Source organism: Odontesthes bonariensis, chromosome 4, assembly GCF_027942865.1.
Source record: "Odontesthes bonariensis isolate fOdoBon6 chromosome 4, fOdoBon6.hap1, whole genome shotgun sequence".
In the NCBI taxonomy this organism is placed as follows: domain Eukaryota; kingdom Metazoa; phylum Chordata; class Actinopteri; order Atheriniformes; family Atherinopsidae; genus Odontesthes; species Odontesthes bonariensis.
The window spans coordinates 15,687,601-15,700,374 of NC_134509.1; the positions used below are offsets into that span (position 1 = coordinate 15,687,601).

Sequence of the window (12,774 nt, forward strand, 5' to 3'; positions counted from 1 at the left end):
TTTAATATGTGCGTCTACCGTGCTAGCCACCATTTAAAACTACAAACCCCAGTTTACAGGAAAACTGTAAATTCCAACTTGACAGACGTCATTTCCGCTTTGGCCACTGGCGGGACTTGTTCACATGGTAAACGAGCGGGCTGCAAACGGAGCTTAGAACTACTTACTACTACGCGACACTGCAGAAAAAATCCGCCAAACGCGATGGCAACAAATGGAAAAGTAACACATGGACCAAACGACGATGGCAAGTGTGCAGGTTCTCCTCACTCGCATTCAGCTGTGGTGAATGGAGCAGACACGGGGTCATCGTCCCACTCCAAGTTGCAGAATGGAGGAGCCGTAGAGCCGCAACGGTTCACGTTCAGCCCCGAGCCCACCATGGAGGATATTCGGAGGAGGCAGGCGGAGTTCACGGACGAGCGAGACTGGAACAAGTTTCACCAACCCCGCAACCTGCTCCTGGCCATGGTCGGGGAGGTGGGTGAAGTGGCAGAGCTCTTCCAGTGGCGGGGAGAGGTGGCAGAGGGTCTCCCGGACTGGACCGAGTCCGAGCGGGAGCAGCTGGCACACGAACTAAGCGACGTACTGATCTACCTGGTGGAGCTAGCCGAGAAGTGTCGCGTCGACCTTCCCCAAGCGGTACTCCGTAAAATGGCTCTTAACCGACTGAAATATCCCGCGAATAAAGTGCACGGCTCGGCCAAAAAGTACACCGAATACAAGGACTGAGTGTGAGGACACAGGTGTGGACCAGTGACTGGTGATGCTGCGGTTCTCTGCTGTAACAAAGGCCCACTGCTGAACAGTTTTGGTTGAAATGGCATTTTATTGGCCAACTTGTTACACAACCCCAAAAAAAGAAGAAAATAATGACCTATTGTGTTTGAATTGACAGTCGCCTACATATGCAAATTCATTTTTGATTTCACACGGGACTCTTGAAAGGTTTTTTTTTTTTTTTTTTTTTAACTGAGTTTAGCTTTTAATACCTGGCTTTTAGTGATGTTGGAGTCAGTTTGAAATGTTGCACATCTGTAACAGGAAGTCTTTTGTTGTGGAGAGTCTGGGGAGGATCAGGAAGAGGATATTTCTCCCTGAATATTTTACTGAGTTATTTAGTTTGGAAACTGTAAAGAGGTAACACCGTGCATCAGAACAGTTGGAGTTCATGAGAAATGTCCTGATAAAAAATGACATGGAAAGAGTGATTTAATTTGTTTTATAGAATTTATTTTTTTCCAAAGATTTAAACGTTTAACATCACAACTGTTACATGTTGTTCCCTGAAGTAAAAATTGCTTGGAAAAATGCCCTGTGTATGTTTCACTTACTTACCAGTTTAATGTGATGGGAACATAAGACTGTTTACTGGCTACATGCAGAATTATTCCATACAGAGGAGGCATCTTCACCCATTTTTAAAATTTTTTTTTCTGGTGGTGGCAATTAAAAAAACAAAAAGTACAACTTTATCTATTTTATGGAAACAGCCTGTCCTCAATTCTTCCATAAATATTCAGAACACTATTGTTTAGCTGAGTCGATGCATAATAGAATCCTCACAAAGATTCCTGTATTCATTTTGTTTTTGCATTTGTTGTTCCTGAGTGCTGCAGTGAATCTAGGTTATTTTAACTTGATTAGTGTACTACATTGTAGTATTTACGTATGTATTTACAATGTTATGTTTCCTTTTAACGTCACTACATCTCAATGGAAGATATTGTACCCTTTCACTTAATACTAATTGCTTCTAATTTACATTTTGACACTGAAAACAAATGAGATGGCTGCTACGGTTTAGTAACACCTGAGTGGAAAATGAAGTCTCATTTGCTGTTTATCTTAAGGCACTCAATTTTCTTCCAATTTTTATTGCTAATGAATAATTCCTGCCATAAAGCAACAGACAATTCATGTGTTAAAAGTAATCATTTCTACTACATTTTTTTCATTAACAAATTTCATGGTCATGATAGCCCTGTTTAGGTCCTATCTCCATTATTTATGACAGCCAAGGGCTGTTTATGAGAGATAGCAATGGAATTAAATGGTCGTGAAAAAGACAAAAGTTATACGTATCGGGACGTTTAAAAATATATGAATAAAATTGGTCCTTACAAAGTTTTAGAATTAGTTAAATAATCCTCTGACGTACGACACATGACATTTTACACTGCTTCCATAGCCGGTAAGATGGTAAGAAGCAGCCTAGTGCTGCCATCCAAATGCATTTGATCAGCTGGTCACCAGCAAGTGTGAGCACCTCTGTAAAAGCAGATGTTTTGGCACTCCTGGAGCATTCAGGCACATCATTCTACTGTGAGAAAGATTATTCACAAATGGAAAACATTCAAGACATTTGCCAATCTTCCCAGGAGTGGATGTTCCAGAGAAACTGCAAATAAACCCAAGCGCTACTTCTCAGACTTTACAGGCCTTGGCATGTTAAAGGTTAGTTCATCACGTCGCAATCAGAAAATGACCAAATAAGTATGGCTTCAGGGGCTGCATGGTGGTGTGGTGGTTAGCACCGTCGCCTCGCAGCAAGAGTGTTCCTGGTTCCAATCCCTGCTGGGGCCTTTCTGTGTGTAGTTTGCATGTTCTAACTGCGTATATGTGGGTACTCCAGCTTCCTCCCATCTCTCAAGATTTCCGGTTAATTAGTGAGTGTGGATGGTTGTTTGTGTCTATGTCGCTCTGTGATGGGCTGGCGACCCGTCGCCCAGTGACAGCTGGGGTAAATAGCCTACCTCTCTTTCACTGGAGTGAAAGGTCAAAACAACACCAGGTGCTAAAGTTTTTGCTGTTTTAAAAACGCAACATAATACCAACCGTAGGCCCACATTTATTGTAATAAATCTTTTGGTATGAATATTAATATTGATATTATTGAAAATGATTGCATGCAACTGGGTGTTCTGTTCTCATCAGTGCCAATCGAACTTGTAGCTGATTGATAACCACGACTGCGACAGGGTCATTTGATCCAGTACTGATTGTGAATTTAATAGTTTGCACTCAAAAGCCAGATGTTACAGGGGGTTATTGGGTTTTGACAGGTGTTGAGGTGGCTTTAGATTGCCTATTCACAAATTTAGCTTTGGGAATTTTCCTTAGTGCAGACGACTGCAGCCCAGCAGACGTACTGTGTCAGTGTCTGGAGGAAATAAACACCTGGATGAGAGAGAATTTTCTACAATTAAATGAAGACAAAACTGAGATCATTCTGTTTGGTAGCAAAGAGAAGAGGGTCAGCGTTGGTAAATATCTTGAGACTCGGGACCTTACAATCACTGACCAAGTTCGTAACCTCGGAGTGTTGATAGACTCAGATCTGACTTTCAGCAGCCACATCAAAGCTGTCACCAAGGCAGCTTTTTACCATCTCAGAAACATCAACAGAATTAAAGGTTTCCTCTCCCAAAAAGACCAGGAGAAACTCATCCATGCATTCATCTCCAGTAGACTCGATTACTGTAACGCTCTTTTAACTGGACTTCCCAAAAAGAGCATTAAACATCTGCAGCTCATCCAGAACGGTTTAGGCCCAAAATACATCTGTGACATGTTCAGAGAATATAAAGCCAGCAGAGCTCTTAGATCCAAGGACTCAGGTCAGCTGGTCCAGTCCAGAGTCCAGACTAAACACGGAGAAGCAGCATTTAGCTGTTATGCTGCAAACAAGTGGAACAAACTGCCAGTGGAGATTAAACTTTCACCAAATGTAGACATTTTTAAATCCAGGTTAAAAACATTTCTTTTCTCATGTGTCTATGCATGAAATCTGCACGATATCTTTTAACTTATCTTGACTGTTGCTTGTTTTTAAATTCATTTAAATGATTTTATTTGTTTCTCTTTATATTCTTTTATGTATTTTTAATGCTTCTTCCACTCCCTGCTGCAATGCTTTTATTTTATGTGAAGCACTTTGAATTGTTTGTACATGAAATGTGCTATACAAATAAATTTGATTTGATTTGATTTGATTTTGTCCCTTTTACACTGGCCAACAATCCCACTAACATCTGCTAACATCTGGATAGAGTGCAATGGGAAGGTGAGTAATCAGCATTCACACTATATTCTGTGTTAAAATTGTTTTTTTTTCATCGACCTGAATCCCAAACAGATAAATGCCACTTAAAGCAAAGTAACGTAGCGCAACAAATATTAGATGTATTGACTTACATTTATAGCAGCTCTTCTTTTTGTCCTTCCTCTCAGCGGTTCTGCTGTTTGAAGCTAGAAGTTTATAGTGGCTAATATTAGCTAACTTTATGTGGAACTCTCTTTGTTACTGACTTTGCAGTCAGATCAGTTTCATCCTCAATGGGAATTTTCTCTCATTCAGAGCCTTCAGCTTCAGCTTTCATCTCTTGAGGTAGCTCACTGAACAGTGCCCTATGATTTATGACCTGTTCTCTCAGAATTTTTCCTTCAGACTTTAAATAGAATTCCACTATTCCTTTTCAATGACATGTTGTCATGTCACTATGAACTAATCAAACAGCTAATTGGCAATGCTTTACCTATTTCTTATAGCCTTCTTCTGCTTTGTTGGCATCAGTTATTTTAATTCTTAAATGCTTGGCACCTGTTCGGAGGAGCCCTGGGCTGCTGATTGTTTAAACAATGTTTGACATGTGTATCACTTGGCTTTTTCTGAACAATAATTGGAGACAAGCCAAACAAGTCAATCAAGGTCTGATAGAATTTATCTGAGCTCTCAACCGTCATCTTATACCCAAACAATTTTATCAATAAACAGAATCATAAATACCTAACATAAACTTAAGAAAACACTTGTACTTTGTGGTCAAATACAACAAAATTGGGACTTCTTGTTATAGGCTTTCTCTATTCTGAGGGTTTTAATATGGCCTTGTTTGCATTTATGTTTCCAATGGCAATTCTTGTAAGTCTTCAAGCACACTTAAGAAATGACACAGTGGCACTGTGCTCCAATCACTGTTTCTGTATTTCATATATGCTCTACCTGCCATCCAATGGAAGCTGCCTTTTAAAGTCAGGGTGGACAAATGGCTTCAAAACATACGAACCACTCAAACCACCACACAAAAGTCACATTAAAAAATGATGTTCGTTAGCAAGGTTTATATGACTGAACTGCTTTAAACCAAACAAGGAAACAGACTCAAAATCGAGTAAATGTATCTATATTTTACATTTTATTGACTTAAACAGGGAAACATAATGCATTCCGGTTATTTCGGTGGGTCATGGCTCATGGTGTATTTATCTTAGTTATCTGTACTCTAAAACTTTGTGAGCTGAGGAGATTACTTTTGGAGCTTTGTGTCTTCATAGAGAAAGAACTTGGTCCTCATGCTGCTTTCTTGAAGATGGTGCTGAGTGCATAATTAAATTCAAGGCTATTGATGAGTTATATATCTTCGATTTTCTTCTGCTTCATGAAGTTTATTGAGGCAGATACCATCAGGCCTGTAGTTGCTTCTTGTGAAAATTAATGCGGGATGTCTAGTTTGTCATTAAAACAGATAAGCTCTCAGAGACATTTACCTGAGTGAATGTATTTCTGAGAAAGCTTTGGTTTCTGTCTTTCTTTTTCTTTTTCCTTGGCCATGTCCTCCTCCTTGTCATGATCTACGTCACACACACACACACACACACACACACACACACACACACACACAAACAATCTTTTATTCCCTCATAGCGATAGCAGTGGGAGCTGTCAGATGTCACACAGGGGGGTTATCCAGCAACAGGGACTCATGTCATGTTACATCGCACAAGTACACATCCACTAACAGAGATACAAGCAGACCTTTTTTGGACAATTGCTGATGGAAAGACAAGATTTCTTCTCTTCTGTATGATCTGCCGGGGGCAATCACATCCCAAGTCGTACAAATAGATTGGTTCTGAACATCAGCCTCTTGGCAGTTTTCTTTCTTTCAGTCCAGACCACATCACGGAGCCAATCAAGCATTATTACAAGTCTAATTGCCTGCCAGCAATTAGAAACTTATACGAGTGCCTTTGTGGTTTATAGCCAATTCAGTCTTTATTGTCTTTATGGAGTTATGTGGTTAGAAGCTGTTACTTATCTGTACTTGCTGCCCCTGGGTTCCATCCTGAGAAAGCATGGTATCTCTTTCCATTGCTATGCTGATGACAGCCAGATCTATGTGCCCCTAAAGAAGAAAAATGCTTTCTCTCTGAAACCACTTCTGTTATGTCTTGAAGACATTAAAGTCTGGATGTCCTTAAACTTTTTAAAATTTAACGAGAAGAAGACAGAAGTGATGGTGTTTGGTCCCAGTGGCTCCTGTGAATCCCCTCCTGTTGACTTGGGCCCCTTGGTGCAATACAGGAAGCCAACAGTCACAAACTTGGGTTTTAAGATGGACAGTGATTTTAAATTGGACCGGCAAATTTGTGCAGTAGTGAAGTCCAGCTTTTTTTATCTCAGGCAGCTGGCAAAGGTGAAGCCCTTCCTCGCACGCACGCACTTTGAGACAGTAATCCACGCCTTCATCACATCATGGCTGGATTACTGCAATGCACTTTATCTTGGAGTCAGCCAGTCCTCCCTCACACGTCTCCAGTTGGTCCAAAACGCTGCCGCTCGCCTCCTAACTGGAACACGTAAGAGGGAGCACATCACTCCCATTTTAGCCTCCCTCCACTGGCTGCCTGTGCATTTTAGAGTCCATTTTAAGATTCTTTTATTTGTTTTTAAATCTTTAAATGGACTCGCCCCGCCTTACCTCTCTGAGCTGCTCCATCCGTATGCTCCTGCCCGATGCCTCAGGTCAGCTGATCAGCTGCTCCTGGAGGTACCGAGGGCCAAACGGAAGCTCAGAGGAGACAGAGCCTTTTACGCTGCCGGTCCGAAACTGTGGAACGACCTCCCGTTTCACATCAGACAAGCCCCTTCACTGCCCATTTTTAAAACCCGTCTTAAGACCCATTTTTATTCCCTGGCTTTTAACCCAGCATGAGACTCTGTTTCTAGTATTGTTTTATTGTTTTTATTATTTTAATATTGTTGTTGTTTATTGTTGTTTTTACATTGTTCAAGTGTTTTAAGCCTTGTTTTATTTTGTGTTGTACAGCACTTTGTTTCAGCTACGGCTGTGTTAAAAGGCTATATAAAAAAAAAATTTAAAAAAAGTACATCATTTAAATACTGTCAGTACAATCTCCACATTTGCTGGTTTCTAAAACTAACATTCTTGGGAGGTTGCGATTTAGAAGATGCAAAATGGAGTTTGCTAAAATATGCATAATGTTAGGTTGTTTCAGGGCTGACCGAGCCAGTCCATTTAACCAAGTTTTTTCACAAATCTTTAATGTATTGACACTTGACAGTTTAGATGATGCCCAGCCACCAGACTACTTCAAAGCTTCAAAGTAAAGCTGGAGTGCTTTGAAGGCATTTTTATCAAATCAGACCAACAGCACATCTCCAATTGGATTCATAGTGACCAGGCTTCAAGCTCTTGTGCTATAACACATGTAGGTATAGTTACAGCTTTGTAACTGAAATCTCTAAGTTGATGATTTATGATATGAATCGACATGATTCAGATTAATCACCAGTTACTTTATTCCCCTGATGGTCAGAGGAACATTGTTGAAGCATGTCCACACAGCAGCTGAAACAGCTAGCTATGCATTCTGCTTCTGTGGCTTGTCCAACCTTTCACGAGCCCCTCAGCTACCTCAGAATCCACCTGCAGGCTCTGATTCCCCTATGGAGGAGTTTATCATTGTTACTCTGCAGTCTCCTGTGTGCTGAGCTTGATGTTTCCGCACAAGAAGTGATTGAGTTCAGGCACAGACGCCAGATAAACTCTAAGCTGTCTTGTACCCATTTAATAACACATCAGTGCCAGGTGAGGTGATCTTGCTAAATTACCTTTCCTTTCCTTATCTCCAGCTGACTAATGTGTGTTATTGATGTAATACACATGCTTAATTTAGTCTTTCATTTATATCATAACTTACAATCCACTGATGTCATTATCATCCATATGGAGCTGTTGTACTGCATTTTGTTTTTTTCCAGCTATTGTTTAGCACTGAAAGCTCCTGCTTATTTGTATAGTGTATTGTTCTGAGTTCATGTGTACTTTTCCTTACATGAACATATGGCTCTGAAAGCGAACTGTTCAAAAGAATCAAACAACAAATTAATTAATGAGTCAGTCTTCAAATGTGGCATTTATGTGACATGTGGGATGACCCCAGTTAAGTGAATGTCTTGTTCCTTTGCAGTGAATTGTGATCCATCCATTCTCTATTTTTACCCAACTTATCTAGTTCATGCCCAGGAGAGCTGGAGCCTTTCCCAGCTGTCACTGGGAGTGAGGCAAAGTGCCATCTGGACAGACTGCCAGTCAGTCACAGAGCTGACACAGAGATAGAAAACACTGCACTCCAACACCCATACCTACAGACAACCTAGATTCCTCAAAATACTTTTATTTGCTGTGGAATGGATGAAAACTGAAGCACCCATAGAAAGCCCTCACAGAAACTCACAGAAAGTATACAGTCCTAACCACTGGACCTTTGTACAACTCTTGTTAACTGTGATATTAAAGTTAGTTCAAACAGGAAATCTCTCCAACAAAGACAGGTAAGTGCAATCCACTTGAATCGTTCCAATAGTTGAATCAAGCACTCCAAAATGGGTCTCTTTAGACATGTGAAACTGGTAGGCTTTGCAGTCACTTGATTTCAGCGAGTGACTGCAAACTTGACAAGAAAAGCAATGCCTCCACTGTTTTATTTTTAACAGACTTTACCGCCATTGTCATCCAGGAAAGGTACAACTTGACAAACTGTTCAACATTTGAGTAGAGATTATGTGAGTGTACCAAATCAATCCTGCTTATCCCACCTCACAATTCCAAATATACATACATATATATGTATATATGTGTTTATATAACCAAAGTAACTCTCCATCTTAAGCCATTAAAAAACTATATGCATAAGCTTAAATGATTTACCTCGGCTCTTAGTGTGGAATATTTCTTCATCCTGCAGACCCAGTTGAAGTTTTATCTGGCACTTACATGATGTAATGGTTAATTTATCATGCTAATATACCCACAGAATTTATTTTTATACTTTTTATACTCCTTTTAGAAGGAACATGTCATAAAGGACTGCTGGGAGATTGTTCGGAAAGCTTTCATACTCATAATGTAGAAAAGCATGTCTTATTCTTAAACATATGTTTTTTTTTCTGCTTGGTTCTTTCATTTCTGCAAGTCCATTTCACACTGCAGTCTTTGCATTTGATAGAGTACTGATATTAAATGGTAAATGAAAAAAACTATGGATAGCATCAGACTTAAATATATTTACTTGGTGTGGTGTTTTCCTGCTCCTATGTGCTGCCGTTAGACTATAAATAATAATATGCATTTAGAGTACATATTAATGGAAAGCAAAAATTTAAACTGTACAAAATTCATAACATTCTGCCAGTATCTGCCAATGTTGAGCTTGTAGGTTTTTGAAAGCCAGGCTGTGTTTGACCTGCTTCATCAGCGTTCAGGCAGATATAGACTAAATAAAACATCCACTGACAACAGCTGTAAGTTAGTTTCCATCTTGCTGATGTGAGTGGTTAATTAACCATTTGTGTAAACTAATAATACCCAATCATTGTGGACAGAAAATTGCTTATATTATAGACGAATAGCATAACGAATAACAGCATTTTTTATTAATTGCTCTCAAATGTCACCAAGCTTGTTACTTCCCTGTGCTTGACACCATTGATAATTTAAGAAAAAATGACATTTCCAAATCATCATTTGATCAGCTAGTGATTGTCCTGTGATGAATTCCGGACTGAATGACGTGACCACATAGATACAAGGTGTCCATTTTTTCTTGAGCGAGGGAGAGAATTCCCAAAGAGCTTGCCAAGGTAGTGAAGCTAGATTTCAACTGACAGAAACATTCAGATCTCTGTTTCCTTTGACATCCTCATATCTCTGTTTCTGTCAGTTAGATCTAGAGCCAAAAAGATAGGACAGCATAGTTTTGCATTATTTATATCCACACAATAATGTAAAAAGAATAGATGTATCAGGCTGCATCAGAGGGCCTGTCCTACCCTGTCTTAAGAAATTGGCAGAACTATAAAGATTTGAAGCATTTGTTGCAGTGCTACCTCACTATAGTCGCACAGGTGTTACTCATATCATGTCCAACCCTTGCAGATACTTGACAGTGTGATCTGCCGCATGCAGTTCATGGTATGAAGCATACGGATGATAGATGTTTGAAGGGAGTGGCTCATAGCTGGAGAGATCAAACTGCGACACAACAGGCAAAGGTCTCATTTACATATGATTACAGAGATCTGAGAGCAATAATGTTAATATCTGACAGTGAAATGCGGAAGGAGTGTCATTTGACTGAGCTCAGCAACATTAAAAAAGACTGATACTTGGCTCATATTGTGCTATTTCAGATTCACGCTTTTTTTTGTGGAGTAAAGAACATAAAGTAATCAGTGTTACCATATACCTTAAAGAACAAGACTGCTAGTATTTATCTATCGGCAACCATGTGTCCAAAAATGTTTGTGTCCGTGGTACAACAGCATGCAATGATTTGCAACTCATTTTGAATTTTATGAGAGAAACATTATTCTCAAATTGTTGAATTATTTGTCAAAAAAGTATACAAAGATCAGGTGAAGTCCTTCCCATGTATACTTCTGAATGTTTCTTTGAAATCTACGTCCTATTTCAGTAATGCACAAATTGTTCTACCTCTTGTTTGCTCTTTCTCAACTGCGCGAAACAGAGCCTCCCCCGCCTTTACGTTAAAGGATAAGACCGGTTTTTTGACATTGGGCCCTTGATTTCACATTATAACATGATGTTCTACTCACCCCTGCTTGTTGTTGGTCATTTGGAGCTGTTCCGAAGATATTCGAGAGGCGTCTGGCTGCTCTCTTGAGATATTCGGCCATGAAACGGTTTCCTATGGGCAAGTTTATACAGGCACAAACTATGCTGTTTATAATTTATTAATTACTCTACACTAGCACTGATAACGTGGAGGTGCGTCGCTTACTTAAAAAAAATCCGGGTTACTAATTTTGAATTTTAGCCGAATGAATTAATAGGCAGCAGGTCTGTGGGCTGTCTGTGGTAGTAGCACGACGATGACGTCAGTAACACCCACTTTACGACAAAAATTCAAAATTACAGTAACCCGGATTTTTTTAAGTAAGCGACGCACCTCCACGTTATCAGTGCTAGTGTACAGTAATTAATAAATTATAAACAGCATAGTTTGTGCCTGTATAAACTTGCCCATAGGAAACCGTTTCATGGCCGAATATCTCAAGAGAGCAGCCAGACGCCTCTCGAATATCTTCGGAACAGCTCCAAATGACCAACAACAAGCAGGGGTGAGTAGAACATCATGTTATAATGTGAAATCAAGGGCCCAATGTCAAAAAACCGGTCTTATCCTTTAATGTGTGGGAAATTTCTCAATTATATGGAAATGTCCATTTCTAGTTGTATTTCATCAACACTTGCAATTAAAATTGTCAAGTCAGAACTCTAACCTGGTTTTCACACCTTTTCCTTTTCATTCTGCATGTGTTTGTCAGACTTTGCCATTAATATTCCTATTGCCACATTCATATGGTCACAGGTACATTCTTTCACATAGAAAACAAGTTTCAATTTTCTTAAACAGGCCTACTCTATGATCATAGCAAATTTTACTCAAGTAAATCACACATTAGTTGGGAACTATTTTCCACCACATATTTAGTTAGTATTTACTGCACCAGAGGAGATAAATGAGTAGATTAATTGTGATGAAAGAACATATAAACCTTCACTAATTGTTTTGGTCTTCAAAAGATTTGTTGACAAGACAAAAAATAATATCAGTAGACTTATTATTTGATTAAAAAAAAAAAAAAACAGACAGCCTGAGCATCAATGCTTGGAAAAACTACTGGGGTCTAACATCAATGTCAGGCTAGATTTTGCTTAATGTGTGTCTTTGAGTTGTCATTGGTCTGCCACCATTTTCCATCATCCTATTCCAGATTATCTTACATTTTACAATGCCAGCATGTTCAATTCGACTGCATCAGGAGGGGCAGCGTGAGAATGATTGACAGTTAGTGGTGACATCCTAAACCAGCCACACAGACAGATCAAAGTGCTGCATTGTTGGAGGGAAATTGGACTTCGGCTGGCTGCGACAAGCTCACTATGAGGAAAGTTTTCTATCCTGTCTGGCCTCATTTCAAGCTCAACATCTTGAATGATTCATCAAACTGAGTATGGAAATGATGAGGGAAAAGTTCAAATAAAGAGTGACAAATTCCTGGTTGAGGTGTCTACCAGAGGGGGATGAGAGGTTTTGTTATTCAAATGCAGAGCTTAAGCTTTTGAACACTCTACACTGGCTGTTTCTGCTCTGAGTAGATTCCCCACTATTCCCTCTTCAGGTTTCATTCCTCTGCGTGGTATGAATTAGAAATCAGTACCAGACTTTATTTTTTTAAATTTTCTTGCTTTTAGTTGGATTGAATCTCACACTTCTTTATGAAATTTACATTTGTCCCTTTTATAAACCTGAAGCTGACTGTGTATAGAATAATGCTTTCTTAAATATGTCTTCTGTTTCTGAGGACATAAGACATCAGATACTCCCTGAATGGCAGCCAGAACTATCTATACTGTTGCTATGTTGGACTGTTGCTATGGA

At 39.5% G+C, this 12,774-nt stretch overlaps 1 protein-coding gene across 1 annotated transcript; it reads left to right on the top strand.

Moving 5' to 3' along the window:
• Positions 1-109: 109 nt before the first annotated feature.
• On the top strand, positions 110-1,529 carry dctpp1 (dCTP pyrophosphatase 1). The gene has a single exon (XM_075464444.1). The coding sequence runs from the start codon at positions 205-207 to the stop codon at positions 730-732; it is 528 nt and encodes a 175-aa protein (XP_075320559.1). The 5' UTR covers positions 110-204; the 3' UTR covers positions 733-1,529.
• Positions 1,530-12,774: the final 11,245 nt, after the last annotated feature.